This window comes from Miniopterus schreibersii (genome assembly GCF_964146895.1).
Source record: "Miniopterus schreibersii genome assembly, chromosome: 11".
NCBI classification, from domain to species: domain Eukaryota; kingdom Metazoa; phylum Chordata; class Mammalia; order Chiroptera; family Miniopteridae; genus Miniopterus; species Miniopterus schreibersii.
Genome location: NC_138111.1, coordinates 23,049,399 through 23,075,887, shown reverse-complemented (window position 1 = coordinate 23,075,887; position 26,489 = coordinate 23,049,399). Strand labels below are relative to the sequence as shown.

The window sequence follows — 26,489 nt, the reverse complement described above, 5'->3', positions numbered from 1 at the left end:
AGTAATGTCGCTTGACTTTTGAGGCTAGGTCAGACAGACCAGATAGCTTCCACAGGTTCTCTCAGGATGCTTGCTCTGGGGGAACTTAGCCATCATGTGAAATGTCCAAGTATCCTGAGACCCACCCCCCCATGTGGGAGATAGACACAGCTGAGCTCTTAGGAATTATCAGCCTCAAGTGCCAGCCACATGAGTGAGCCATCTTGGACATCCATTGCAGCTGAGCCTTCAGATGACTATAAACTTCAGTCAACATCTGACTCAACTACATGAGAGACCCCAAGTGAGAACTGCTCAGCTGAGGACTTCTTAAATTTTTGGTCTGCAAAATCACTAGCAAAATCAAAATGTGGTTTTAGGCCCTTAAGTTTTGGAGGAATTTGTTATGTAGCAACAGATGACTAGAATACATACAGGGTTTATACTTGTTTTGTTTATCTATTTCAATTTAGTTCATTATAATCTATTCTTAAGTACTTTACAATTTTAGGGTGTGTGTTGTGTATTTGGGAGAGATATTAAATGTTTTTCTTTTAAATTATGCTTTCCATCTTTTGCTATATAGAAATATAATTAATTTCGTGTATAGAGTTTATGGCCATTTATCTTTAAACTCTTGTTATTTCTAATTGGTCTAAATCACTTTGGACTTTTTATTTATAGTTTTTTTCTTCTCTTGTAATATCACCCATTGTTTTCCTGATTTCTTTCTTCTTTTGATTCCTTGTATGTGGCTCACTGGTTATTGGAAGAAACAATTGGTTAATTATAAACAAACTTGTTCAAATTTACCTTTTAAAAAAAAGACCTTATAAATGATAATTGCTCCCTCCGAAAAAGAATTCTTAATACCAGTTGTACATGTTTTTTTTGAAAGTAAAATCTCATTCTACTGCATTCCAGGATGGTTGTAAGGATTGTTGATCATGTGTGCAAAGTGCCTATACAGCTTCTGTCATACAGTAGGTATTTAGTAAATGAGAGGAATTAGTAATAAGCTCAATTTAAAACTCTCACTTTTAGCTGCTAGCTCAAGCTTAAAAAAAGTTGGCTTTTTGTTGTTTAATATAAAACACATGTGATTACACTTTCCCCCATTTTGGTTGATTTGTTATACAAAAGTATAAAATGTGTATTTTAAAAAGCTTAGTCTTCCCTACACCCCACCCCAAATACTTAACATATAGTAATAATGCTAGCTGATAATAGAGGATTATGAAAAATATATCACATTTTTTGCTTTGAGGGAACTTAGCTGGATAGGAATTCATGAAAAGTTAAACATTTAAATCATAGTTTAAAGCTTTAGTAAAAAAGTTAATATAAGTTAGTACATGATTGTCTAATATATTATAGAGACCAGAAGTGATAGAGTGCCAGCTATCTGAATGCTGGATAAAGGTGGTATTATCCTCATTTTTCAGATAAAAGAAGGTTGAAAAACAGATAAATTTAGTGTTTGTCTAAAGCAGCCATTTTCAAATGGTATGCTGCAAGAATTTTTAAAACATGTAATACCTGGCCCTGACTGGGTAGTTCAGTTGGTTATGCTTCATCCCTATACACCAAAGTTGTCAGCTTGAACCCCAGTCAGGGCACAAACAAGAATCAACCAATGAATTTATAAATAAGTGGAACAACAAATCTTTCTCTCTGTCTCTTTCTCTTTCTCTCTCTCTCTCTTTCTCTCTCTCTCCCTCTACCCCCCCTCCCTACCTCCCTCCCTCCTTCCTTCCCTTTCGCCTCCTCTCAAAAAAAACATGTAATACCTGACTAGTCAGGAGCAACCGACCTCTTTCCCCTTAGATTGTCAAATAAAAAACTGACAACATCCAATACAATAGCAGCCATCCGGTGTAAAGGAATCAAAATTATACCTTTTTTTGTATGTGTCAGATCAGCAAAAAATACATTTTTTGGTGTGTCACCGAATTTTAGTAATTAGTTTGTGTGCCATGAGATGAAAAGGTTGAAAATCACTTGTCTAAAGGACAAGGGTGTAATAAATGATAGTTCAGGAATCCAATCTGGAATTACTTTTAATATTAACTCAGGTGGATAGAAAATGGAGTACTACACTTAATACTTATATAAGTAGGTCCTCATTAGATATCTGTTGAGTAAATGAATGGAGGCCTTTTTCTCCTTTGATTTTTTACTCCTTTTGGTTATCCAGTTATTTTTTTAAGCTATACACACACACACACACACACACACACATATAATTTTCAAAACTAAATAAAAAGTTATAAATTTCTTACTACTGTAATAATTCATCAAACAACATTAACCTGGCTTTTACAGAAACTTGATCAGCCTAGTTTCCCATAGCAGTGGTGACGCAAAACTTGAGAACACAGATTTCTGTCCACCTTCAAAAATCTGATTCAGTTGATTTCTGACCACATTTAGAATGATACTGCTGTGCAGAGAGGTCTATCACTGTTTCAAAGGTTGCATGATTGCAAAAAACTAAGATCAGCCATGGAACTTGTAGAAGTAAATGCGACATTCATGATTTTACTAGGAGAAATATAGAATACTTGAGCTATCTACCTTTTAATTAAAAAATTTTTTTAAAGGGAAAAGCAATAGAAAAGAGAGAGAATGAGGAGGAAAGAGGGAGAAGTGAGGATAGTAGACAGAAGTTAGGAGAAAAGAAAGGATTAGATAGAAGCAAGGCCAGGTAGAGAATGGAAGAGAAAAGAAAAGAGTAAGTTCCAAAATGAATGCAAGAAGGTAACTTGTTTTAGGTTATTATAAGCTTCAGAAAAATTTAAACTTCAATTGTGTCTAAATATTCTGAGCTGATTAATTAGGACTTAGGATCCTTGATGTTTACTCTGACTATAGAACCTTAGGGAGGAAATAAAATCTAAGGCACCATCAGTGATAAAATATATCGTTATTTTGAGTACGTCTAAGAAAGAAAAAGTGGTGCCAGTTAAGAATGACACAGTGCTTTTTACCGTCTATTTTAAGATAAGTTCCAATTTCAGAGAGGTTATAATGTGGAAAAGATACTGTCTTAAAATTGATGAAATAATAGTATTTAGAAAGCTTCTACTCTTCTACTTCACTTTTGTCTTTTCCCAATCTATTCTTTCTATTTAGTATGTTCTGTTTTCCCAATAGTATCCTTTAGGGACAGCTCAGATCTTACCTCCTTCATGAAGCCTGTGAAATACAGTAAGATGTTTCATGTGCCCTTTGAGCATGTTTCTTACGCCCCTTTCAATTTTGAATATTTCTCCTTAATAGAGAATCAAAAACAAAATAGGAGTTAAGTAGTTCTGTTTTCTCTATATCATCTGTTAACGTTATACCATCTGCACCAAGCAGTAGGCCTAAACCTTCTTTCCTGTTCCTCTTGCTCTACATGTATTTTTTAAATCCTTTTTATTGTTCTTAACATTTTTTCACCAGCCTCCGCTCATTCTGGGCTCTTACTTTACTTACATGATTCTCCTCATTTCACACCACTCTTTTGTATTCATCTATTTCACATGCCTTTCTTTTTATTCCTTTTTTTTTTTTTAAAGTCTCTTAAAATTCTAAACTTATCATAGCACGCTTACACAACTACATTGGATTCTTAAGATGCCACTTTTCTTATCAGATTAACTTTTTTTTCATAGTGTCAGAATTTCGCTTTTTAGAAACTATCTCTCTCAGAAAAGATTCTGTTGCAATATAATTTCTGCCATAGCATCATACAACTATTTTCTCTCAACTTGATTCACTTCCCTAAAGTATCACTATTTCCAGTATTCCTTTTTTTTTTTTTTAAATATATCTTTATTGATTTCAGAGAGAGGAAAGGAGAGGGAGAGAGAGAGATAGAAACATCAGTGATGATCGAACCTGCAACGCAGGCATGTGCCTTGACCGGGAATCGAACCCCGATCGCCTGGATCCTCGGTCGACGCTCAACCGCTGAGCCACGCCCAGCCGGGCCAGTATTCCTTTTTGTAACTATTATGAATTCCAAGATAGCATGATAGCTTTCTCTCATGGGTTTCATTCCCACTTCACTAGTCTATGCTTTTATTTCAGGACCAATTCCAAGAAAGTCATTCCTTTCATTACTTTTTGTTGTTGTTAATCCTCACCTGAGGATATTTTTTCCATTGGTTTTTAGAGAGAGTGGAATGGAGGGGAGGGAGGGGAGAGAGCAGAGGGAGGGAGGGAGGCAGGCAGGCAGTTGGGGTGGGGGGGAGAGAGAAAGAGAGAGAAATATCAATGTGAGAGAGACACATCAATTGTTTGCCTCCTGCATGCCCCCCACTGGGGATCGAGCCTGCAACCCAGGCATGTGCCTTGACCAGGAATTGAACCACTATCTCCTGGATCATAGGTCGATGCTCAACCACTGACGCACGCCGACTGGGCATGGAGATCTATAATTTTTAAAATCATTATACTGGGATCATTCTTAAAGATTAATTCTATTTAATTGTCAAAGAATAGTAGTTTTATGTTTTTCAAAGTATAGACCGTTGAAAAGGTGGAAAGCTCCCCATTTAATGAAGTTAGCACACCTTAAACCTGTAAAGTAAGTTTAAACCCAGTAAAGATAGTATACACTCTTCACTTATGCACACATACATATACATTTGCTAAAATTCCAAATAAAATATTAGCAAATTGAGTTTAACAATGTATTAAAAGATTACACACACACACACACACACACAGAAATATAAAGTAAAAAACAATGAGATAACGTGTAGTACTGGCAGTATGTGGGGAAATGGGTACTCATATTTTAGTATGAATTGTTACAAACATTTGGGAAAAAGCTGTAATAGCTATTGAAATAAATATGCACATTATCCCTTGACTACTCAGTACTCTCAGTTTTGGGAATCATTTCTACAAAATATATATTAATAATATTTACTCTAATACTAATATATACTGTTATAGTATATTAGGATTTCTAATAAAGAATATTTGTTTCATAGTTTGTAATAACTAAAAACTGGACACAAAATGAATGAACATTGATCACTGGAGGAGTGTTTGAATAAATTATATTTTATCCATATTATGGAATACAGTACAACCATTGACCAGGAGGTATATATGTGATGATACTGTTAAGTTGGGATGTGAAATGACAAATTATAGATTATACATTTTTTGTAAAAAGAAAAAAAAAGGCTACGTATATTAGTGTTGGCATGAGCGAAGCGAAATGTGAGTTAAGAGAGGTAGTGGGATTGGTGAAGTGGGGAAATCATTAAATTTTTCTTCATTATATGTTTCTCCAGTGTTTGATATAAAGGAAAAATACTAAATAAATTCAAAGTACGAGGATGTGAGTTTCTAAAGAAGCTGGTTTTGGCCAGAGACATGAAACATAGAAAAGTGTTATGCATACCTTCTTTTGTAATCATTTTCATTCTTAACCATTATCACAAATTACCTCTGAAAATAAAGATATTTTATACTAAGATATATGGTGGCTTTAATGATTTTTTTTTTAATAGCAACTCCGCTCCAATATCCGAGAAATGGAGAAACTTTGTTTGAAAGTCCAGAAAGATGACCTAAGACTTCTGAAGAAAATGATAGATCCTGTTAAAGAAGAAGCAGCAGCAGCAGCGGCAGAATTTCTCCAACTCCGTCAGGAATCTGTAGAAGAACTTGAGAAACAATTTAATGATGAAGAAACTATATTACAGCCTTCTTTGACCAGATCTGTGACTGTTGGTGGTAATGTACTAGTCTTATTCTTGATCAATATGATACAGTTAATTAAAGTTCACCTTCTTGTATAGATATTGCAGATATTGTATGTCTTCAGGGATTGCCTTCTATTCCAGTATACTGAATTCTTGGACTCTGAGTGTGCCTGGAAATGCATATCCTAGAAATTTTGAAGAGTAAAAATTTTGAGGCTATGCTATATAAAGTGGGACTTCAGGGCTTTAAGTACCTATATGTCTATATATTAAAAATAAATTTTACTGTATTTTCTAAGGAGAATGTCATCCTTGTCTACAGGGTACTCTTCCCTCATCTCCAACTGCAAGGGTGGCCTAGTCATCGTGTTTCTTTCTTAGGCATTCTGATTTTCACAGGGGATGTTAGAGCTATCACCCAGCTCAGTTTTCTGAATTTAACTGACAGCATAAAAAAAAATCTGTATTGGAGGTTATGCCATCAACTTTTATGAAGTGACACTCTAAGAAACAGCCCAGTGAAACTTCTCATTATATCTCTACTAAGGATGTAATTGATAATTGTTGATTGTATTATAGTAATGTCTATATAAGGAAGTCTGAAAAAAATTCGTAGTTTAATGCATAGTAGTACTTCAATGCAAATGGTCTTTTTTTTTCCTTCAATTTTATGGGTATTGAATGGCAACACTGCTAAGGTTTTTCTACTAGAAAGCTTAAATCCAAAATCTTTAACTACCAAAAGCCAAATTTTTAAACAATCCTGGCTTTATTTTATAATTATTGCCCTTTTATGTTTTAGAGTTTCTTTTTAATTTTTAATTTATGCCATCTTGTTACATTTTATATTTGCTGTAAGCTGCCCTAAATCTTTATGGAAAAGGTGGGGTATACATAAATTACAAATTAACATAGAATCTGAGAGATTCTACACCTGCCCAGTTTCCCTCTTTTCCTTTACTTAGGAGGCTCCTAATTATTTTTAGCCTGATATTTTCAGTGCTGATGATCCAATAATTTTTAGAGAAATAGAAACATTTAGGCCATCATCCTGAACTTCTGGGTAATCTTGCTTTTATTGTATTCTTAGTACCTAGCACATAGTAAGTATATAGCACATAGTACATAGTGCTTGGCACATAGTGGACCATTAATAAATGTTTTTAAATATGAGTAAATCTTTTTAGAGACAGTTTTGTAATTTCAGATCTGCTATAATCATGTCACCCTGTGTATAACCAGTACCTAAAGTGTTGTTTTGGGAAGAAGGAAATGTTAGCACTGAACCCTTAGTTGAAGAGTTTTTGGAAAGAATGCTTTTTGATAGTTGGTAGTTACTATTTAATTATCATATATATATATGATATATATTATTATATAATAAATATATAATATATATGATATGTATAATTATATAATAAATATATATAAATATATAATTACATATATCATATATAATTATCACCACCATATTGATGGGGCTGTATGCTGTTCATATCATTTAGTACAAACTGATATTTTACGTGCATATGTAGAGAAACTGGGCTTTATCATTCCATGTGATTAAGGGCGATCTTATCCACCCAGATATTTTGACAGTTGTGATGGCAGTAATAACAGTGAAGATATGCTGGTTTTTCTGGAAAGCATTGCTGGCATCAATCTTTTTTGCTATTTAGCTTTGAATTGTCCATCACTGGCAAACAAATTCACTTCTGAGAGTTTACTTACAACATGATACTATTCTAATACTTCTTTTCATTTTTATTTTGTTATTGCATTATTTGTGTTTCTAATAGTAGGACTGTTTGGGCTCAAAAAACTTGGGTTTATATATCATCAGAGGATTGGGTGATTATTAGAAAAGGCAGTTTACCCAGTTTGCTGGCAATTAACTTTCTGCAGAGGAAGCTGACTAGTATTAAAAAAAATGTTGGCAAAATTTGAGAAGCATGTATACAGAGGAAATGAAAAAGATTGGAGCAGAGCCAGAAGATGAGAGAGAAGAAATAACAGGTGAAGTTTATTTTCCAACTCTGTCGATTCTCAAACTTCTCAGTTCATAGAACACCAAATTGGTCTAAAACCTAATAACTTGAACACTGGGAGAAACTAAAAAATCTGTGCCACCAATTCTGGTTTAAGACAGTCATTCCATTTATAAAATCAAATTCCAAAGTTATACCTAAAACAATGTTAGAATTTCAAATTCTGAATGGTCTGCTTGTCACATTGCGCTTTGACTTTGCATCCATTTCCAAAATTAAGCAGTTCAAATTAACTGCTTCACCAAGTGCCTGAGTTTTACACCAGATATGAGAGTTTCTTCAAGGTTGCTTTAAATCCAGAAATATTATTTAAAAAATAATTGAGAGGATGGGAGGAGAAGAATATGAAAAGAAAGTACTAATTTGCATAAAATTTTAGTAGTGGGGTAGGAATTGGATTTGCTTCACATGCGGTCTTCTTTTAGCTATAGAATCTTTCTGTCATTCTACACGTTTTTATCCAACATTCTCTGGATTTCTTTATTTTTGCTTTAGATACTCATAGTAGTGACAGCCTATACAGGAAAAAAAAGTGTTTGATTTGCATAGAAGTTAAGTGCCTTAAAATACTTTTTCCTTTAAAAAGCCAATCTGATTCTAAATAAACTGGTTGGAAACATCAGCAGAGATTCAGGAGCAATGTTGTCACATTTCCATGAGTGAGATCAAAATACAAAAATAGTTTTTCATTTACAGATAGAAATAAGAAGTAGAATAGGGTGTTTTATGTTCTCTGGAGAATTTTTGCTGTTTCTTTTGTCCAGCTTCTGCGAGTTCCTAAAGCAAATCTTTCTGCCAGTCTTGCTCGATTTGAGAAACTCCCTTCTGTCTCACTTGTGTGTCTAGTTTCATTTTTAGCATATTTCTTCCCACCACGAGAAGTGATGAGCCTACAGATTTGAATCGTATTTAGAAAGGTGTACCAACTCATGCAGAGTACATCATTGCTTCTCTCCATCTTTGTCTTTCTTACTCCGCATTCAGCACACAACTTCACCAGCACTATAGGAACAGAATCTTATTACATTTTAAATATTCACAAAAGAAATGAATCCAATCTTAAAACTTCTGGGAACTTCAGACCACCATGTTCAATTTGATGAAATATTAGATTTTATCACAGGTATATACATGTACTGAACTGTTTTGTAAAACCTGTAAATGGTTTTTGTATATTATTCAGAAGATGTGGTTTCAATTGGTTTTAATTTTCTTAAAAATCCTCCTTTGCAGGTAAGTTAAGCCATGACTTAGAAGTCATTTTATTTTGATAGATAGGTTTATGTAGGTGATCATTAAATTAATTTCAATATTTTTAAGCTGTCAGAACATGAGAAAATCAGGAAATGTTTTTGAATTAATTTAGATTCATAATGATACTTTTTCTAATATAGTAAAGTTTAGTGGGAAAAATGTTTTTTAAACCAGAACATTATTACATTGAAATCCCAAATTAATACAGAGCAAATACACTTAAAAGTTATTACTTTTTGAAGTAACATTTAGCCTGCTTTTCAGAATGCATGATAAATGCTACAAATCTTTGAACTCATTTTACTCTTTCCTTTAATTTTTTCATCCCCAAAGACTTTCAAATATAGAATAAAAAGTACTATAAAGAAGAAGGAAAAAAAAAAAGATGAACTGGATGCTGCAACAGCTGCTCTCTTGGGTGTAGGTGTTGTTCCTTCACGGAATCCATGCCTGAATCTGCGGTATACAATTTTGAGGTGCCTCCTGTGACCAGTTCTGGTGCTTCTTGTTCTGCTTGGCAGGGTAGCCGCGCTTGTCATAGGTGAACTACTGAAGGTGGTAGTTCTTCAAGCTACAGCGGCGGTGCAGCGTGTGTGTCTTGTTGTGGCACTTACCTACCGATGACATTCTCTTTGTCCTCTCACTTCTGCTGCTGAGACCAAAGAACTATTGGAAATTTTTTATATATTATGTTGTAATTCTTAGTAGAATCACTGCCCTTCATAAAGTATGGAGAAAGAAAGAAGGGGCGAGGGGCATTGTGAGGAGGAGAAAAGGAGTGAATGAATGGATGTTTAGACATATATAGAGAAGGGAAAAGTCTTATGTCTGTGTTATTAAGCTTAATTCTCACTTCAACGAAATATATCTTAATGTTTGAGTTTATAATCAATCATAAGATTCTAAAACTGGAGTTTGAAAAACAGTGATGAGCCCTGCCGGGCGTGGCTTAGCAGTTGAGCGTCGACCTAGGATCCAGGCGATCAGGGTTTGATTCCCAGTCAGGGCACATGCCTGGGTTGTGGGCTCGATCAATGACTTTCTCATCATTGATGTTTCTATCTCTCTCTCTCCCTCTCCTTTCCTCTCTCTGAAATTAATAAAGATATATTTAAAAAAGAAAAGAAAAAAAACAGTGATGAGTGATATATTCTGACATTTGCAGTTGTTTCCATGTAGATAGAACTAGCTGAGATTATTATGCCATAAAACAATAGCAATTTTTACTTATGTGGACAGAATAAAAGTTCTTTTGCCTTTTTTCCTGCAGCTATAATATGTCTCAGTGTTTTGCTTCCTCATGTCTATAGCAATTTGTAAAAGTTCAAAGTCAGTGGATGACCACTGAGGTACAGATTTTTAATACAAGCTGGACTAAATGAATTATGGAAGTTGTAGAAATTAAAGGGTTTCCTTTCTTAATTATTAGTCATGCCTTGAATTGATTAGTGATGTTCAGCCTTGTAAGTTTACAGCAGGATTTTCCATGGAAGAGAACAGATTTCTTTGTTCTAAGACTTCATTTGAACTAAGATGCATACGCAGTTTGGTTTCAAATGAGATGTAAATGACTTAAACATTTTTTATTTTTTACTGAGGGAAATCTTTAATGTTTGCCTAAAATGTCAAACATTTCCCATCCCTTCATTTTTAGATCAAGAATTATATATGATAATTTCTCCTCATTTTGCTATATATCCTGGCATAATTTACTTGAATTCTCTCTAATAGTACAAAGATTATGCCTTACAAATATTTAGAGTGGGTGTTGTGTTTATGATTTATGTTTTACATTTTGTATGTTAATAACAAAGTTATCATTATTCATCATGCTTCTAAAGAAGTTGGAGTTCTTCTTATAATAGGAATATTAAGTGGAAGAAAGATCTTAGAGTGCTTCATTTATCTCGATTGAGGTTAAAATGAAAGTATCTTTATGCGATGTTAGGACATGGGGTAAATAACTCTGAAGCATTTGTAAAGATCATAGAGAGCTTTTAAAATATTGGATCTTGCAATAATGTTGTAATGTAAAACTTACTCTGTATCATGTTTTTGCTCTTCCTGTAAGATAAGGAAATGTATTCAGATAAGTTAAGATTCAAAATTAAAAGAACACGATCAATTCTGATAAGCTTACAAATTACTTTTTAGTCGACTGACTATGCCCTTCCTAAACAATTTAAACAGATTTTTTTTCCTCCAGAGGTAAAACATTCATAAATTATGAAAGTGAACTAGTAACGCAGTTTTATAAAATACCATTTCTATAGGCTAGGATGGAAAGAGAAATTGAGAGAGAAGTTGGACTTAGTGTTAAAATGACTTACTTTTTGGATTAGATCAGGTGTCACATGTCACTGTCATTTCCCTGCTCACAACCCTTCAGTAGCTCTCCACCATCTACCAGGTAAAGTCCAAAGTCTTTAACTGGACTATAAGACCCCTTCTAACCATCTATAATGTCTTATACTTGTAACTTTATGGCTTTTACTTTATGCTTTGGCAAGACCAAACTGCTGATTTTATGTTAAGCTATATTTCTTTCTTTTTGGCCTTTTCATGATGGTTTCTCTACCTAGATTTGTATTATCTTCTTTGCCTAGTAAGATCATCTTTTTTAGGAAGCTGTCCCATAAGCTGCACACCACACCAAACTGGGTCAGATGCCACCCCAGCGTGGAATGTCCACAAAGCACTATGTGTATCTATATTTACTTAGATATTAATGAATTTTCTTACTGTTTTAGGATTATCTCTTTGTATCTCTAACTCTTCTAAATATGTTCCTTGAGAGCAAGTACTTTGTATTACTTTTTCATCCCTGGTACCCAGCACAATACATAATGGGTGCTCAGAAAATATGGAAGTGACAGGCATTGTTTTAAGCTTGAAGTAAGGGGGACGAAAGGAAAGTAGACTTTCAGATCTCTTCTTTACATTTTCACTGCTACTGTCCTAGAGCAGATCATCATCATTTTGCACCCAACATACTGAAAAGCCTTCCAACTGGTGTTTCACTCTCTAATTTTTTTTTACTTTTCAACTCCATCCTTAATCTATTCTTCACACCATAGCTATGGTTGGTTCCCTTTCTAAATCTGGAATCTGATACGGTACCCTCCAGCTTCCCAATAGTCTCCTATTCCTTTTAATAGTTCCAGGTTGGTCTTATGAGGAAGACAAAATTCTTTAACATAGTTCACAATGCCATGAGTAATATCACCCTCAGATTTCCAACCTCAACCTTTGCTTTTCTCTTGTCATAGAGTATGCTTCAGCTATACTGAACTCCTTTCAGTTCCCAAACCTATGCACATACTATTCTCCTTGACCTGATACTCTCTGATTCTCCCTTTACTCTTGCCCCAGTTCAGTGATATAATTTCTGCTCATCCTCAGGCTTTAGCTTCAGAACCTTCTTGGACCACCCTCTCCTCCACAAATCTAGTTAACTATCTCTCTTCTGTGCTCACATAGCATTCCATACTTACCATATCACAGTTCTTATCAGACTATACTGAGCTTGCCTGTTAACACATCTGTATCACACATTATATGGTAAGCTCCATTAATAATAGTAGCAGCAGCAATGGCAGTAGTAGTAACTGTTAACCACTTACACTTGATATATAAGCCAGGCACAGTACAGAGAATCATCTTATTTTATAAATGAGGAAAATAAGTCAGAGAGATGAAATACCTTCCCAAGTCAAAGAGCTAGTAAATAGCCAGACCAGGATTCTTACCCAGGTCTTTCTGATGAGGCCCATACTCTTAACCACTGTACTATGTTGACTCCTTGGAACTGTTTTTATGGTTTACCATTGTGTCCCCAGCATCTTAGCACACTGATTGGAATGTAATAGGCATTGTATAAATATAAGTTTAATGAATGAAATTGATACCAGTACAAGGAAATAAGAAAGACTTAAAGGTCAAGTTTGGGAGCGTAAATTAATTCATCATCATAACAGTGTTTAATGAGGAAAGCCTTAATGGGTTGATGACTTTTTAAAACTCAGAAAAGGATTAGAAGTATTGGAGGTATGGGCCAGAAAAATGATTTTGAAGAGAAGAGGGGTGACAATATGTACAAAAATGTACATATGGTATTAGGTGTTAGTTTTTTGTGTGTTTTTTTTAAAAATATGGGGTTTTATTTTATTTTTTAAAAATATATCTATTGATTTCAGAGAGAGGAAAGGAGAGGGAGAAAGAGAGATAGAAACATCAATGATGAGAGAGTCATTGATAGAGCCCACAACCTGGACATGTGCCCTGACCGGGAATCGAACCCCGATCGCCTGGATCCTAGGTCGACGCTCAACCGCTGAGCCACGCCCGGCCGGGCGAGGTGTTAGTTTTGATGACAAATTTGTTACCCAAAATGACTGATTTTCGTTGTTAAAAACACGTCACTTTCGTATTTTTAACAGCTTGAGAATCTGATATTACTAAAATAGCCAAAGAAAAAGGATACTGATTTAGCAGTGGTAGCTATTAAACCTGGGTATCTCTTCATGGAACACTGACCAAATAGAATAGTTTTCCTTTGGTACTTCTACATCTAGTCTTAGTTATTAAGAGTGTGTGGAGAGTATTTGTAGCCATTTTTTTAAGGTAACTTTGTAGAATAATTAAAGAAAAAATATTTGTTAACCTGGGAACAATCTGCCTATAGATAAACCTGTTTTTATAGAATGATCGATTTACTTTCAGCCTGAATTTAATTAGTAAGCATTTTCCATGACAGTTGTTTTATGGAGTAGATTCATGCTATCACCATTTTAACAAAGCAAATAAACTCTAAACATGAGGCTATGTTCATCCAGGAGCATTGCACACTACTGAAACTGAAGCTGATCCTCAGAGTATGACTCAGATATATGCATTGCCTGAAATTCCTCGAGATCAAAATGCTGCAGAATCATGGGAAACCTTAGAAGCGGTATGTTAATTTTTTTTTTCCTTTTGGTAACTGTGAGGCATAAAAGTAACTAACTTCCTCTTTCTCTCTCTTTTTAAGGACTTAATTGAACTTAGCCAACTGGTCACAGAATTCTCTCTCCTAGTGAATGTAAGTATATAACTGTTTTTGGCTCAGAGATGTTAGATTAATAGCTAAAAGGTTTTTATCAATCACTAAACTTTTGATTAGAATTTTAATAGAAGTTATAATTTTTAAGACTGCTATTGGGTCATGGATAGAAGTCTAACTGTTCTCAAATTCCAGATCAGTTCAATAAACATTTTATTAATCACTTGTTATATAAAAAGTACTGTTTTAGATCCTTGGCACTGGGGGTCTGATAAGATTGGATATAGAAATAAATGAAGCCTGATCTCTGCTTTCAAGGATTTACAGTGGGTAGAGATAAGCTTGGACCCCCAAAACTGAAATTTCAAGCATGATTGTTAAATGCAAAAATAAGGTATGGCGAGAAGTATTATAAGCTCCAAGAAGAAGCATTTAATTCCAAGGGAGGGAGGCAGGGGTTGTGAGGTGGAAGCATTAACGATAACTGCACAAGATAGGTAGCATTTGCTTGAGCCCTGAAAACTGAGTAAAGTGCCCACAGATAGGGTGAGGCGGTACATTTGAAAACAGCTGAACCAAAACATGGAATACAGTACATTTCAGGAATGACAAGTATTCCAGTATAATCAAAGCATAAGGTACCATGGACAAGCAAAGCAAGGAGGGTTAGGATAAGATTCAGATGGCATTGAAGGCCATCCCAAAGAATTTCAACTTTACTTTGTAGGAGCCAATATAAATTTTTGAGCAGGTTAGAGTGGTGTGATCCATCCAGTCTGTGCTTCAGAAAGATCACTGTTGGCAGTGTGACTAATAGCCTGGGAGAGAGGCAGATTATAGGCAGGATGACTAGTTAGGAATCGATTGCAAGAGTTTCACCAACAGCAATGGCATTACAAGTATAGTAGTTCCCCCTTATCTGCAGTTTTACTTTCCACAATTTCACTTTCTATGGTTTTAGCTACTGTGGTCAACCGTGGTGTGAAAATATTAAATGGAAAATTCCAGAAATAATTCATAAGATTTAAATTGCACATAGTTCTGAATAGCATGATGAAACCTGGCACCGTCTGCTCTGTCTAGCCCAGGACATGAATCATCCCTTTGTCCATAGTATCCATACTGTATATGCTCCCTGCCTTTAGTCACATAACAGCCATCTTTGGTTTATCAGATAGACTGTCGTGGTATTGCAGTGTTTATGTTCAAGTAAGCCTTGTTTTACTTAATAATGGCCCCAAAGTGCAAGAGTAGTGATACTGGCAATTTGGATATGCCAAAGGAAAGCTGTAAAGTGTGTGTACGTATAGGAAAAAACACAGTATATATATAGGGATCAGTACTATCTGAAGTTTTAGGTATCCACTGGGGATCTTGCAACGTATTTCCCATGAATAAGGGAGGACTATTGGGTAAAGCTAAAGGACAACTGAGAAGTATTTCTGGGGTGGAAGTTGGAAAAAGATGGAAAAGTCAAAGATAAGAAACATTAAGGCTTTGTTATGCATAATCAGGTAGCTGGTGATAGTGTTAACATAGATTAGGGAACATAAAGTAAATTTGGTGGAAAAGATAGAACAAATTTTCTGTTACTATTTTTCTAAATTATTTTTTCTTCCCAGGAATTATGGGAAGGTTGGATGTATGAGTTTTGTGTGTGTGTATGTATGTAAGTACATGCAAGAGCAAACCTATTTCTGCTTATGCTTCTGGCTAGATTTAGTTCTTTGTTCTTGATCAAACTATGATGTGGGGGTTATACATTTTTTACTTATGGTTCCCCTGACACCTGGCTTTAAATTATAAAGGTTCTAGATTACACAATCTCAGAATTGTAAGGAAAGGATTTAAGAGGTCATCTAACTAATCTAATTCTTCTACTCTTGCCCCAACTTCTCAATTGGATGTTTTTTTGTCTCCTTTTGAACTATTTCAATGCAGGGATGCTTCATATTTCATCCATCCCATGTGAAGGCTCTAACTCTTAGAAGTTCTTCCTCATGTAAACTCTGCCCTCTAATAATTTCCCTCTGGTACTTTTGCTCTCTGGAGCCATATGCTGAACAAGTTTTCTCTCCCATATAAAAGCTTTTCAACCTTTTGAGACTAGACCAACTTCTCTTTCCTCACTCTACCCCACCTCACCATATTTTCTTCTCTTAAAAAGGCTTGATTCTCTAATGTATTCCTAGAATATTATTTCTAGACTTTTCAGTACTAGACCCTTGCTCTGCTTGTTTTCTAGTTTGTGGATTTTTCTCTTGAAATGTAATGCTTAAAATTGAATACAGTAAATTGTTTAAAGCATTTTCCTTTTTTTATGCCTCTAAGTCAGAAGAAGCAAAATGTTTGAAGTTTCTGAATTAGATACCTGTACAATCTATAAATATACTTGTATATAAAAGAGAATGATACAAGAACCCAAAAATATTTGTTGTTTTTACAATCAAGATTTATTTAATTGTAATGCATAATCTCTGATCTAATGCAGCTTGTAAAATCTGTGCATGTCTGGTTATACAAATACATACATTTGTCAAAAGTCATTGATATGTACACATGAAATGTGTGAGATATAGCGTATGTAAATTATACTTCAATAAAATTGATTTTAAAATCAAACTAAACATGTAAAAAGTTTTCATTCGAGACAAACACAGTTCCCTTCTAATGCAATAGGCACATGAAAGGAAAATTAACAGTTTGTGGCCGTTTAACAGTTACATATACTATTAGGTTATGTAAGCAGTTCCTAACCCCTAATCTAAGGAAGGTTCGTGCAGGAAGGATTTGGCTATAGCCATAGCTCTATACAAATGTCCTATTTATAATAATCTGTGTAAGGACAGATTGTTATTAGGCAATAGCTCAAAGGAGAACCCCTGATTACTATTTCCAGAGTGACTGAGTTCTCATGACCACATGGTCAAAGATTCACAGAAGCTCCATTTAGGCACCAAATGACTTGGGAACATAACCAGAGTGACCACATCCTCTCATTATCATCACATGGACATGATAGTATCTAGGCAAGTTAACCATTTATTTATGGAGCACTTTCTATGTGCATAGCACTGAGCTAAGCGTAATGAAGAATAGAGAATAGTATAAAAAAGAACCTATAGTATAGTCATGGTAGTTGCATAATATTGTGGATGTACTTAATGCCGCTGAATTATATACTTAAAAATGGTTAAAATTGTAAATTTTGTGATATGTCAATTTTTAACCACAATTTAAAAAAGAACCTACAAAGCCATTGAGAGATCCAGGTGTGATCCAGTAGATGTTAATAAATTAATATGTACTAGGCACCATCTTCATTTTTCTTCAACCTTTATTGCTCAAGTGCCCTCTTTCCTGTAACTGTGAGACCTACCCTGTTTCTAGTCAAGGGGAATTTAAAGGCTGCTGGGCCAGTTGCTCAATAGCAGGTCACCCTAGCAGCAGGTCCAGTTTTGTCTCTACATTTTGCCTTATTCCCTATGGATTTTTAAATCCAGTTTTACTCAGGATGCATAAAAGCTGGGTTGTAGTGGATTAGATCAGATTCCTCCATTTATTATCTATGTGACCTTCGGGATGTTATTTGACGACAATAAGCTTTGTAAAATTGATGGGAGGACTAAATGAAATGATGTCTATTACTTCTTATCCCCTTCCCTCCTACTGCCCCAACTGCATTCCTGCTTTCGCTCCTCCATTATTTGATTCAGTTAAGCTCCTTGCTTAGGATTCTGCTTTTGCTACCAACATTACCTTTAGATATTTTAGCACCATAGTTCCTACAGTTCTTTTCCTATTGCTAAATCCCCTGATATCAGCATCCTACTTACCTACTTCACTTATTGTCTACTCTAGGTGAATATAATCCTGTATTCTGCCAGTATATCATAGCATTTGTATGTTTGTTTCTGGGCTTTTCTGTGTATGTGATTGCATATGATTCAGGATAAAGATTACATACCTTCAGAGTTCAGAACCAGGATAGCTCAATGTTATCTGGATGGGTCAAGATGTAAGAGTAAAGCTGGCCTTGAAAGCTGGCTGCAATTTGGAGTTAGTAATAAAGAAAAATATCTGGAGTTTTGGCATTTGCTTCTTAAAGAAATCTGTAGCTTTTCAAGCACAATAATAAAACTACACAACTATTAGCAAGACTAGTCAAGGAAGAGCATTTTTATTGATGTAAATGGATTTGGAGATGAACTTGTTGAATGTATTACTATTATTTGAAGATGCTGGGCCTGTAACTGTCCACAACAGCATTCCAGAGAAAAACAGTTCACCCTGGCTGGTGCGGCTCAGTTGGTTGGGTGTCATAGGTGCACCAAAAGGTTGCCGGTTCGATTTCCAGTCATAGCATGTGCCCGAGTTACAGGCTCAATCCCCAGTAGGGGGCATGCAGGAGGCAGTTGATCAAGGCTTCTCTCTCTCTCTCTCTCCCCCTCTCCCTCCCTCTGTCTCTCAAAATCAATTAAAAAATCTAAAGAAAGAAAGAAAAACAATTCTTCATTAGTTTTGAAGTTTGACTTCAAATGCACAAATTGCATTCTTCTTGACAAATATTAACTTAATAAATCAAATTTTCTTCACTCCTAATTATGATTCACTTATTTTTTTAGGCAGATATGGGACCTAATTCAATGTTTCTTAAAATGAAATTCATAGACGTATTTAGTCTTTTGAAAAATTTTTTCCTTTAAAATGGGAAAAATCCATGCATTACTCTAGTTTGAGAAACACTACAGTGACCCTCATAAGTGATTTAATTCATTGTTAAAGGGATGCTGAGAACATATATGAACCACCAAAGTATATAATGTCAGGAAGAGTGTTTGAAGATGTCAAATGTGGGCAGCACAGGCATATGAAAGCAGACATAAGCAAATCAGAAGCAAGAAGGGGAGGATGGTAGACAGAGCTGAGGAGGCTTCTGAGCCACCGTTGTTGTACTGAGATAAGGTTGTGCATGTGTGGTTTGGCCCAACATAAAGAGCCAAGGACATAGTGGACAAGTGGTGACCAGATTTGGCTCTGAATGGAGTCTGGCTGGTCATGCTGTGGAACAGTGATTGACAACTCTGACACCAGCTGCCTAACTCTAATTGTTCTGTCATTGAGTCCTCCTTACTCAAGATGCTGAATCTGAAGATACGGGCAAAGTTTGGGATTCAAACCAAGTAAAATAGGGGAAGAAGGCAGATCTGTACAACGGAGGGAAGACTATTGATCCCAGGATAGGGGCTGATCTACAGTCTGCCTCATTTCCATGCCCATATTTAAGCAAGCTTCCTTAAGTCAGTGAATAAGTGCTTAGAGGTGTGGGCTACTCCCCAGGGTGATACAGGCCTCATTAAGTACTGGTGATTGCAGTGATGGGGAGCATTACAGTTCAGATAATCAGTAATCCCAGGCCTTGTTTTGTCTTGTAGTCCTTACTCCAATTATTCCAAAGTATTTTTGTGAAAAAAATATTAAAACAAAATTATTTTAGAATTTTACGTTATTTAAAAAAAAAAGTCATAGGACGTCAGTATCCAACCTTTTAGGAAGGAGCATTAAAAGAGATTTCCCTGCGGTCTTGAGATCACATTTGGAGTATTAGAAATAATAATCCTGGTAGGCTCTGCCATCTTGATGGAATTCTTTTGGGGCTGAGAGAAAAGAGACATGTTGGCTATTTTCCCTTTACCTCTCAACTCATCAAGATATGGAAGTTGATGATAGAGCTTTAAACCTGTGATTTATCTTCTAGCATAGACTTTCAAGCAAGAATGGAAAGTGTTGGGGATGACCCAAAGGAAACAAAGATAGGGTGTCAGTAATCCAGACAAGTGCTGGTCCTTATGCTTTTATGGGTTGGGCGGGCGAGGGGAAGGTAACATTAAAGAAGTTTTATTGTCTGAGGAAAAGAAACACTGAATGAATTAATGCTAGGAGAAATCTAATATTTTATTGCTCTAGAATTTTCAAGCATCATATCTCATTTTATCCTGACCTCAACTCTAGGAGATATAAGTATCATTATCCTCACTTTTTTTTTTTTTAAATATATCTTTATTGATTTCAGAGAGAGGAAAGGAGAGGGAGAGAGAGAGAGAGAAACATCAATGATGAGAGAGTCATTGATCGAGCCCACAACCCGGGCATGTGCCCTGACTGGGAATCGAACCCCGATCGCCTGGATCCTAGGTCGACGCTCAACTGCTGAGCCACGCCCGGCTGGGCCTATCCTCACTTAAGAGATGAGAACACTGACAGGAGCTCTTGAGTAATTTGTCCATGGGCACATGGTGATAGTTGTAGGATTTGAACACAGGACGACTGACCAAAGGTTGTGCCCTTAATCCTATCATGTATGTACACTAGTGGTTTTTAAAGTGTGAGAATCATGGACTCATCATGCAGCATCAGCATCACCTGGGAACCATTAGAAATGCAAATTCTCAGCCTACTAAATCAAGTTCTGTGGGCATGACCCAGCAATCTGCGTTTTGAGAAGTACTCCAGGTGATTTTGGTGCACACAAGTGTGAGAACCACTATTGTATTTGTCTCTGACCAAGATGTTAGAAGAGAAACTGTTAAAGGACTTTTTAGGGATTGTGTTAGAAATGTCAAGATGGTGGTGGAGAATATAAGAATGAAGGGATACTATGAAAGGTCTAACAGTGGAAAAGATCCATCCTTGTATGAAAAGGGAAGGAGCCAGTAATGCTGATAGGAAGCAAATGGGGGGTGGGGGATTAGTTGTGTTTGGGTTTCATGTTCTCAAGTGAAATGATTACAGTTAGAAGAGTGTTATATCTGCTTCAGGATAAGCGAAGAAGTCAGTTATATAAGGGCAATCAATTACTTCAGGATTAAAGTTGAATTATTTCACAGTTTTTGTAGAAGTTGGCATTTAGCTGGGATCAAAAAGGGATTCTCTTCTTTTTCCTGTGAATTAAAAAACACACACACCTAAATAGCCTACATATCGATGTGATGGTGGTTACATGGGTTTGTACATTTGTTAAAACTCATACTACACCCTTCAAATGAGTGCATATGTTTAAGTTCTGCATAAATGAAATTGATTTAAAAATGGGAATGTGTTCTTGTGGCAAGTAATGAGTTCCTGTCACTGGAAGTATATGTATGAGCAGAGGTTCAGTAACCGCTTGTCAGAAACGTAGTGGGGCTTCACACATCTGAGGGGACTCTCGCACTCTGACCTAAACATTCCTTCTACCCAGAGATTCCATGAGTCACAATTTCTATTGTGTTAGTACAGGTTTAATCGTTTTATGTAGAATAATTTATTAATATATTTGATCAGAAGCATTTTAACTCATCATGATTTTAAAATGTATTACATTGTACAGGTGTAAACAGGACAGTAAATTCACTCTCTGCTCCTTACTACATATCAGAAGTAAAAAGATTTCATGGCAGATCAAACTATATTGTATTCTTATTTCTAAAACATAATAATTTGTATTTATTGGGTCAGAGATGTTTTACTCCTAAGTCAAATTTGCCTGTTTTAAACTGAATCTTCAAAGAGATAAGTTAGGGAGGTTTTTTGTTTGATTTTGTTTTTTTCCCATCAAACCCAACATGACATGTAAATGCTTATTTGGATTTCTTTTCTCCTGGAAAACAGATTCATTTGGAGAATGTTTGTACGCTTGAATGAATTTTAGTGTGAGCTGCTTTTTCCTGTAAAGGTGCCACCCTTTTATTACCTAATAATTAAGTCACCCTCTTTTTTTCATTGAAGTGAATTTGTACTTTGGAAATAGTTTATCAGATGCTATTAATGAATCACTATTAAGACTGCAAGGCTACAGTACACAGGCCCCTGATTACAGGAATTAAAATAGTGTGTATTGGCTCTCTGCTGTTCCCCAGCAGGAATGCTCACTCATAATTCCTTTGCATCTAGTCTCAGCAGGAGAAGATTGACAGCATTGAAGACCATGTCAACAGTGCTGCTGTGAATGTTGAAGAGGGAACCAGAAACTTGGGGAAGGTAAGATTCTGCTCCTGCTGGCAAATCAATGTTACTCTGGCTCCCAGGAATTTGTAGTATTAACCCAATTGATCTGCTCTCTTTAATCTTGAGGGAACCAGCAATTAAGGAAATAAGGAAGAAATGACACATAGGTAGGGTAAGAAATCAATGGCTGTAGTAATGTTCTACTCTAAAATTCATTCTGTTGGGAGAGAAATTTTTTCAGAGAGAATAATCTGCAGCCCCACTATAAGGCATTTGGTGTTAGAAGGGAATATTTGCAGAGGTTCAGGGAGAGGAGTAGAGAGGCTTGCCAGAATCCAGTAGGGGCAAAAATCTAAGGACTTGACAGCATTGGAGTGGGCCCAATCTATTTTCCATAGAATATTGCTTTTAACCCCAGGTACAGAGCATGGAATAATCTCTGTGCAACATAAAAGCCTTGAGGGTATCTGTGGCTGCTGAAACTGTTTAAATAAGCCTGCTAGGTAGTTAGTGGTTTGATTGTTTTGCAGGTAAAATCAATATGTAGCAGTCCACTCTTTGTAGCCCATTTCTCTAAATTCTGAGATCTGGAGTGATTGTAGTACCTGTGGAATACTTTCTCTGCCCCCTCCCCCCAGTACAATCTCTAAGGTTAATTATGTACCAAGAGTTAAAGAGGCATTGCCAGGAGTAATGAGAGGAAAATGCACATCACCACAGGCAGATATTCTCAACTCAATTTCTAAATTGAATTTTTTTTTTTTACAGGCTGCAAAATACAAGCTGGCAGTTCTGCCTGTGGCAGGTGCACTCCTCGGAGGAGCAGTGGGGGGCCCTATTGGCCTCCTTGCAGGCTTCAAAGTGGCAGGAATTGCAGCTGCACTTGGTGGTGGGGTGTTGGGCTTCACAGGTGGAAAATTGATACAAAGAAGGAAACAGAAAATGACGGAGAAGCTCATTTCCAGCTGTCCAGATCTTCACAGCCAAACTAACAAAAAATGCAGTTAAAAAACCAAACTTCGGTATTATTGGCACCAACATATCTATCCTAATGGACCTTTGCTGCTATTGGACACTCAGCTTTTGGAACATGATTATATCAAGATAGTGGCTGTAGATGCTGAAGTGGGATTGGACTGTGATAAGTGGATATGTTTTTTTGTTTGCTGGGATGTTAATGGAGTTGAGGGGCCTGAACTAAAGGGTGTATAATGCTTGTCAGGTAAAGTTTAAAGGATGCCAGGGAGCAGATTTTCTTCCTGGAAATGTGAAAACTGAACCCATAATTTTGATAAGGACATGAGATGTGTGGACATGTTGGGTTATGGAAGAATAGTTTCTTTGATAACCCTGATTTGGAGACCCTAAGGCTAAGCATATTATAATTACGCTTTTTGTCTTCTAAATGTAGGAGATTGTTTAGGTCTGTTAGCAAAGAAAAGAATGGGAGTTCAGGAGCCTTTCTTATCAAATAGAGAAATCCAGATCTGGCAATGGCACAAGTGAAGTACCTGGTGGAGTCCATTCGGTGAACCTATTGCAGTTTGGTTCAACTATATTTTCTGATGAAGGAAACTAATAGTGAAAGAAAGGCCTAACTTCTCTCTCTCAAACATCTTAATTTGTGACACTAGCTCCTTAACTCTTCCCTCTGTCTCTTTAAATAAAGACAAAATCTCAAATGGTAGGAGACAGTATTATTAAGGCAGCGCTAAGCTTGCTTTGTCAGCTTGTCTCTTCACCTGAAAGAAAGATCTGGTGCCCTCTGCCTTCCTTCCCTTGTACTTTTCAAAAGTTCTTTGACTTGTGGGGTGAATTCTACCCATGTATAATGAGGGCTTTTCTCATAATCTGCTTTTTTAAAATTATCTCCCATCTCTATTCATCCTTTCCTATAATCTCTAGGTAAGATAGGGAGGGAGAAAGGGAGATCTCTAAATATTTCCAACTTTGTTAGGAGTTTGAGCTAAAAAGTAAGCAGGCAGGGAATATGCCAGATCATTTCCTGGGGCATCTTCCAATCTCAAGGGGCTGATGTACCCGCCACACAGGGAGGGAGTTTCTAACTCTAGGTCTTTTCAGCCAGCCCTTGGTGAAGCTAAGAACTAGCTTTCTACCTCACATCTCTTACTACCATTCTTTTTCCCAGGCTTTGCTGTCTGCTGTGCTTTCCGTCCCTCTTCACAGCTGCCATTCTGCTTGCCTTTTCTCACATTCAAGGCGATGGTGGACAAAGCCTGGTGCCAACACTCAGCCCTGAAGGAGGATTTGTGGTGCTAATCCCAACACTTGACAGCAAGCATGGCCCAGCCCAATCCAGTGTCTATATCAAACAACAAAAAGGTTTTAAATTTAGAAAGAAAGAACGTAAGATTACAGGCAGCCTCATCCTGCACCTCCACTCATTTGAAATAGGAAAAGCCACCTTTTGCCTTACTCCGCACTCTTCTCTGAGGACAGAGGGATGGGAACCAACACCACAGAAGATGTGAGCTTTCTCTGCTCAGAAGCCAGAGTCATCAGGGAGTTGAATGGTTTATCACTTCTCTCTTGCTGAGCTTACTCTTAATAACTTTTATTGATTGCTACTTTTTATTTCTGTGTCTAATCTAAAGAGACCTTTCTCCTTCATACTTTTTGACTCTTACCAATAAATTCCAAAGAGAAAGCACCATATCTTATTGTCATTAAATAACTAGAAAATGTCAAATACTGTATTGCTACCTGTTGACTTGTATTTTTAATATAATGTCAAGAAGGAAGAACTTTGAATAAGTATCAGATTCTGATCCAGTATTTGATATTGAGACCTGTAACATTGGGATCATTATTTTTGAACTCCACCTTTTTTATTTTCTGATCATTGTTGTCCCTTTAACACAGGGTGTTCAAACCAAAGTGAGGATCAGAATTACCTGTGGTGCATATTTAAAACAAGATTCCTAACCTTCAGTCCCACAGGTGATTCTGATAATGGTCAATCTGGCCTAGTCAGCTAAGATTATACATTTAAGATACAGTTACATCACGCTTCAACTATATCATTGAAATCAGTAATTTTTAGTATTCTACTCTTCAACATTGCCCAATCTTCAACACTGCATAGTATTCCCACTCTTCCAACCCAAAATTGTTTATGCTTTTAAGCCCACAATCTTAACACAACTAGGGACTCATTATACTGTCAGGCTGGTTTTATACCAGGACCTGAAGGAGAGAGGAGGCCCATAATTGATGCTCATGTTTTGTTTTGGGCTCTCATTTTTACTGAGCCAGTGTGAGACACCATTGTATGTGCTCATAAAGGCCTTTGATTTTTACTACTCGTCAGGATTGGAATATTTCTGTAGCAGTCTTCATGATTAGGCAATGTACAATCCTTTTAAGTTTTATTTAAAATTATTCAGAAATAGTATCTAATTTTCATAATAGAACCTAATAGCCAACTTTTTTTAGAAATTTCTAGAAGTGTTTAATCAACTATAAATTATATATCTGTGAACTCTAGTGTTAGAAGTATATATTAGTCAATATGACACACAAACTAATCTTAAAATTGAATTTAATACCCAACAGTATCAGATCAAATTCATCTTCTCTATGATGCATGTCTTATTTTTACTGCAACAAAAGGTAAGGAACACTTTAAGCACTTTGATTAAGTTCTTCAAATTTATAGAGGTTTATTTGGGTAAAGGCAGCACTCCTAAAGACCTTTTGATAAAATAATCTGATAATTTCTCTGCAGAGCAGAGACTGAAATTTTTTGGTTGTAACCCACCATAAAAAATGCACTTCTATCAAAACTCAGCATATGTATAATGGAACAATTCTTACCATTATGTGCAGCATACTGATGTTTTTTATTGTTTCAGTTTTTAAACTATGCTGGTTGCAACATACTCAAGTGATTTTATAATCTACCAATTGGTTGAAACCCTTAGTTTGAAAAAAACAAAACAAAACAAAAAACACCACACTTAAAGGGGAACTGATAGTCATTGAATATCTTGTTTGCCAAGCACTTCACTAGGCATTTTACAGGTAGGAAAACTGAGTCTCAGAGAAGTTAAATAATTTGCAGAGGATTCTTCAACTACAAATGGGTGAAGCCAGGATGTTAACTAGGTCTACCGAACTACAAAAACTGTTAATCTCATACTATGCTACTTCAGTATATAAAATTGAGGTGGGCCCTTCATTCTGCTTCAGCCAAACACCCATATATTCTGTAAGGCAGGATTACTTTAAAATTACATGTGCCATTCATTTGCATTTTTTTAAAAAAATTCTTTCCTCAAAGTTTTTAACATTGGCCAACACAGAAGTACACAATGCTGAGTTTGGTCTTAAGACTATAAAATTAAAAGTGTTTCAAGCCTACCCACAGATCCTACAAATTTCCTTACATTTGTGGGTTATAACCATCACTTGAGCAGTGATTTTTATATTTAATTTAAAAAATAATGT

The 26,489-nt window shown here is 36.0% G+C and overlaps 1 protein-coding gene and 1 pseudogene across 3 annotated transcripts in view; one reads left to right on the top strand and one right to left on the bottom strand.

The window, feature by feature from the left end:
* Positions 1-24,773, top strand: part of STX17 (syntaxin 17) — a 40,317-nt gene extending 15,544 nt beyond the window's left edge. For both annotated transcript variants that reach the window (XM_081151796.1, XM_081151795.1), the window contains exons 4-8: positions 5,496-5,721; positions 13,828-13,943; positions 14,022-14,072; positions 21,966-22,052; positions 22,788-24,773. In XM_081151796.1, coding sequence (XP_081007922.1) covers positions 5,496-5,721; positions 13,828-13,943; positions 14,022-14,072; positions 21,966-22,052; positions 22,788-23,027 — 720 coding nt within the window. In that variant the 3' untranslated portion in view covers positions 23,028-24,773. The remainder of the gene's footprint in view (positions 1-5,495; positions 5,722-13,827; positions 13,944-14,021; positions 14,073-21,965; positions 22,053-22,787) is intronic.
* LOC308564008 (large ribosomal subunit protein eL37 pseudogene) lies at positions 9,253-9,717 on the bottom strand (annotated as a pseudogene). The gene has a single exon. The product of its transcript is annotated as a large ribosomal subunit protein eL37 pseudogene (transcript).
* Positions 24,774-26,489: the final 1,716 nt, after the last annotated feature.